The sequence below is a fragment of the Micromesistius poutassou genome, assembly GCF_964030765.1.
Source record: "Micromesistius poutassou genome assembly, chromosome: 17".
NCBI lineage: Eukaryota > Metazoa > Chordata > Actinopteri > Gadiformes > Gadidae > Micromesistius > Micromesistius poutassou.
In genome coordinates, this window is record NC_140287.1 from 2,151,535 (window position 1) to 2,156,176 (window position 4,642).

General features: G+C 49.9%; 1 protein-coding gene across 1 annotated transcript; it reads left to right on the forward strand.

Moving 5' to 3' along the window:
* Nucleotides 1-246: 246 nt before the first annotated feature.
* LOC311361860 (uncharacterized protein) lies at nt 247-3,363 on the forward strand (the record flags this gene model as incomplete). The annotated part of the gene is made up of 4 exons (XM_084481670.1): nt 247-1,083; nt 1,898-1,986; nt 2,797-2,990; nt 3,357-3,363. Exons 1-4 carry the CDS (start codon nt 315-317, stop codon nt 3,361-3,363), a joined length of 1,059 nt encoding a protein of 352 aa, XP_084337796.1. The 5' UTR covers nt 247-314.
* Nucleotides 3,364-4,642: the final 1,279 nt, after the last annotated feature.

Genomic DNA, 4,642 nt, shown 5'->3' on the forward strand with positions numbered 1-4,642 from the left:
AGAGCAATGGAATCATTAGATTTTATTATGCCTTGTGACGTGTCGTTTGATCGGCTGTGCATGTATTATTGGCATTTTCATTGCTGCAATGAATGCGGTAGTGGTTGGTTGGTAGGCTACAATCCTGGCGGCGCCCCTGCGCTTTATTGCTTTAAATTATTTAATTGGTCACGTGAAACGACACACCTATAAAAGACCCTCCGGAAAAGGGGTGGGTCTTTTTCAAAATGGCGGACAGGAGTCGAAAGAGGAAAGAAACTTTTAAGCCCCAAGAACTACATATTCTGCTTGAGGAGGTCGAGGCGAACAAAAGCATGTTATTCAACCGCTATAAAGGTGCCCTCACCAACAAGCAGAAGTTTAAGAAGTGGGGGGAAATAGCTGAACGAATTACCGCGGTCACTGGTACCAATAGGTCTGACGTGGAGGTCCGGAAAAAATGGCAAGACTTTGTCAGTCTGACCAAAAAGAAAGCGTCGGAAGTTCGACATCAAACCAATTCGACTGGTGCGGGGGTGAACGCGGCGCAGGCCCTCAGCGGTGAGGAAGAGCGAGCCATGGCCATCATAGGCTTCTCAACATCTCAAGGCGTCCCCGGCGGAGCGGATGTCCATGTGGGTAGGCCTATCAAGGAAGAGCCTTCAAGCGAGCAATGGCAGGAGGATGAGAAACCCAGGATCCCCGACCAGTTCACCTCGGCTGCCCCCACCCCCCTACCCGTCATGACGCCCCCGATGGCCGCACCTTCCACCTCCAGGACCTTACCCGTCGTCACGCCATGCTTCACCGTGCCGTCCACCTCGGCCGCCACCTCGACACCTTCCACCGCCTCAACTGCCACCGTCTCCATCATCGGTCTGGGCTGCCAATGCAGCCAAGACCTGGTGGAGTTGGAGCGGGAGAAGGTGTCACTGCTGAAGGACGTCTGTGGTCTCCTCAGGGAAGCCGCCGAGCGGGACGCAAAGTTCCAGCAAGAGGTGCTTGTGCTCAAGAGGACCAAGTTGGACATTGTGGCACGTCAGCTTGCCCTCGAGGAGGAGAGGTTTGCCCAGCAAAAGCTTTCCTTTCTCCCAGCGCAACAAGGTAATGCATATTTTCAGTACAGATGTTTGATATGGATGTTGGGAAACTTGAATGAGCTGTGGACACGTTTTCATACTGGGCATTGTGTTCTCTTTATAGAGCGCGACGGGTCCTGACGGGTAGGGAGGTGGGAGCAGGAGGGTTCCTCCTGGACCGGGTATCCCCACCCCCATCTGCCTGCGGTCGGCGTTCGCCCTGCACATGGGGGTGGCAAGGCGCATGTTCCATCTTCCTGTTTCCTATCCGTTTGGCACCAATCACCAAGCTGGCTTTTTCCACCTGGCGCGCTATTGGCTGGTTAAACGATGACGACAGAAGCGTCGCAAGCAGCTTTGTGTTTACATTTACATTCAACATGGCGGCCACCGTAGAGGAGCACCCGCTACGTTGATGCAGCTGTCGCTGCTGTTTCTCTTAGTTTCTGCTCAGCTTTCGAAGAAAACTTGCCCCTGAAATAATTAAACAGCAGCGACAGCTGCATCAACGTAGCGGGTGCTCCTCTTCGGTGGCCGCCATGTTGAATGTAAATTGTAAACACAAAGCTGATTGCGACGCTTCTGTCGTCATCGTGTTTAACCAGCCAATAGCGCGCCAGGTGGAAAAAGCCAGCTTGGTGATTGGTGCCAAACGGATCGGGATAGGAAACAGGAAGATGGAACATGCTCCTTTCCATCCCCATGTGCAGAGCGAATACCGACCGCCGGCAGATGGGGGTGGGGATACCCGGTCTGGGTTCCTCATCCTCCTGCCATTGATCACTTGAAGGCTCTCCCTCTCCCGTGATACCCGCATGGATATCCACTCCCCCGGGAAGCCATGGAGGCTGAGAAGCCTATGATGGCCACGGCTCGCTCCTCATCGTTGACTGACTGCGCCGCGTTCACCCCCGCACCGGTCACATTGGTTTGATGTCGAACGCTTTCTTTTTCGCTCCACATCGGACCTGGTGCTGCCAGTGACCGCAGTCATTCTCAGCTACTCCCCCCCCCCCCCCCCCCCCCTCAGCGTGTTGGCTGAACGACGGTTGTTTTTTTTTAATTGTGAAATAAAAAAACTTGTTTTTCAAACATGATGTTCATTTGTCAGCGTTTAATTTACGACGACGCAGTGGAAATCATAAATACTATGTTTCACAATGTTTCTGTCAATTGCAGCCTAACCACAATGCTATCCACAAATGATAGGCCTATAGCACACTTCAGTGGCCGCAGTACGAGCCGCCGTGTGGCTTTTATAGTCGAAAATGTGTGCATGTTTCATGTTAAAGCTGTTAAAATGACACTTGGTTTAAATCCTTGAAAGGAAAGACTGGTCTGGCTACATAGCATTAAAAAGCTATTTTAACTATATAATTATACTATATTAGGCCTATAAAACTGCTGTGGAAACACCGGCAATGATGTTTGATATACCCTTAACAAATGATCAGTTTAATATTTAACATTTCCCAGTGTGTCTGATTGATTGGTAATGTGTTGAGTGTTGTGGAGTAGGCATGACGCATCAAATTAACATAATTCGTTGACAGGTTTTATTAGTCTCGGAACTATAGGCCTATATAGTGCAAGGGACAATGCAGTACGGCTGGTAGACAGCGTGTGCTAGCGCTCCGAGAGGCTGAGGCGTCCCCGGAGTCGCCGTGTTGCAATTAATGCCACAATCCGGCAAAACGTTGACCCCCTCGAGGTCTACGATGACGCGGCGGTTCTCCAGCGGTGCAGGCTGCCCAGGGAGTCCGTCCGACTGCTGCTTGGGACCATCAGCGAAGACCTGAGACGCGCAACCAGGAGGAGCTTTGCGCTCACACCGCAAGCACAGCTCTTGGCCGCCCTCAGGTTCTACGCAACGGGGAGCTTTCTGCAGGTCGTCGGTGATGGCCAGGGCCTGTCCAAGGCCTCGGTGTGCAGGTCGGTCCAGGCAGTGACTTCCAGCCTTCCTCGACTGGTTCCGCAGCACGTCCGTTTCCCCACCACCAGAGAGGAGGTGAGTGCGACCCAAGAGAACTTTTTTTCGGTCGTTCCGTATTCCTCAAGTGGCCGGAGCCGTGGATGTAACTTTATGTGGTAGGCTGATGCCCGAAGGCAAAGGGAATGTTGGGGGTGTGGCATGGCGTGAGTCATTGATGCGAGCCTCTTTTAAAACACAGGTGTGGAGGCCTTAATCACGATGGCTGCCATTAATGGTGGCGGTGGAGAGACACCAGTCTTGTTTGTTGCTGGTGCTGGTTTCGTTAACACCCCGAGAGTGGAAAGTGGCCTCCGTGGTTTATTCAGGCGGTGACTCAACTAAATGCAAGGTATGTGAGCGTTTTGTGGCTAATGTCTCAGGGTGAATTGGGTGTAGTGGATGGATAATAATTGTCAGTCCTCCTTTTCTGGTTTTACGAGACAAACTCCTCGTCACAGGTTAGTTGCACAAATATGCTCCGCAATTACGGGTAGGTAGGTCATTATTATCATTGAGTTAATTATGTCTTTCGTCACAGACAACCTGTTGGCTGCTGCGTTGCTATGGTGATTGGTGGCCGCGTCCGTCACGCTTTGACTTCTGCTTCCCCGGCCGCCTGCTGGCTGCTGGCTGCTGCTGCTACATCTATCTTTAGACGCCCTTGGTCTGGCTGGTGTGTGTGCGTGTGTGTGCTTGTGGTGTGTCGGTGGTGGCGTGAGTGTGCTCGTACAGAATGGTTGTGTGATTTGAATGGTGGTTGCTTGTCTGATGTTCTAACCCGGTCATTCATTGGAGTTATGTGTTTCTTTATTCATTGGAGTTATGTCTTTCTTTATTCATTCTTAGTTTAGTTTGTTGTCTTTCTTTATTCATTCTTAGTTTAGTTTGTTGTGTGTTTCTTTATTCATTCTTAGTTTAGTTTGTTATGTGTTCTTTATTCATTCTTAGTTTAGTTTGTTATGGGTTTCTTTATTCATTCTTAGTGTAGTTTGTGTTATTTTTGTATTCATTTAATCCGGGGGGGTTGACCCAGTACTCATTGGGTAGAGTGACCTCTAGGGGGCTGTACAGGTCGCTGCCTATGGGGCTTTTCTTGGTGTGATTTTGTTTGCTGTTCTTTTTGTTGGTTTGGGTTTGTTGTTTTTAATCTTTGTTCATTTTGATTTGTGGTGATTTACAAGTGTGGCAGACTTGGAGTTGATTGTTTTATAGTCGGGTTTTTATTTGTAGTTTTCATTCTGTTTGCTCACAAAGCCTGGGCCTGGGCCACTGCTACACTGTCCAAACTGCTGTCACTATAACAGTGTTTGTTCTGGGGATAATATTTCATTTTTTAACCTTCTACCTTTACTGCAGTGCATTACATTTAAATAAATGAACATTTGAGGAATCCTGACTCTGTCACATTCATTCGGTTGCGTGGCCCGTCTGGGCTAACGTGGGGTAACCTTGTTTGGGGTGGACTCTCGTAGCGGTAACACACAGACGCAGTAGAGGCCGTCCTGCCTCATTTAGTTCCAATAACAACTCCACATGTGGACGTTTTCTTCTGTCGACAGGGATATGCTGCCGTAAACTGCCAGGTGGTGTGCGACCATCGGGGCGTCCTCCT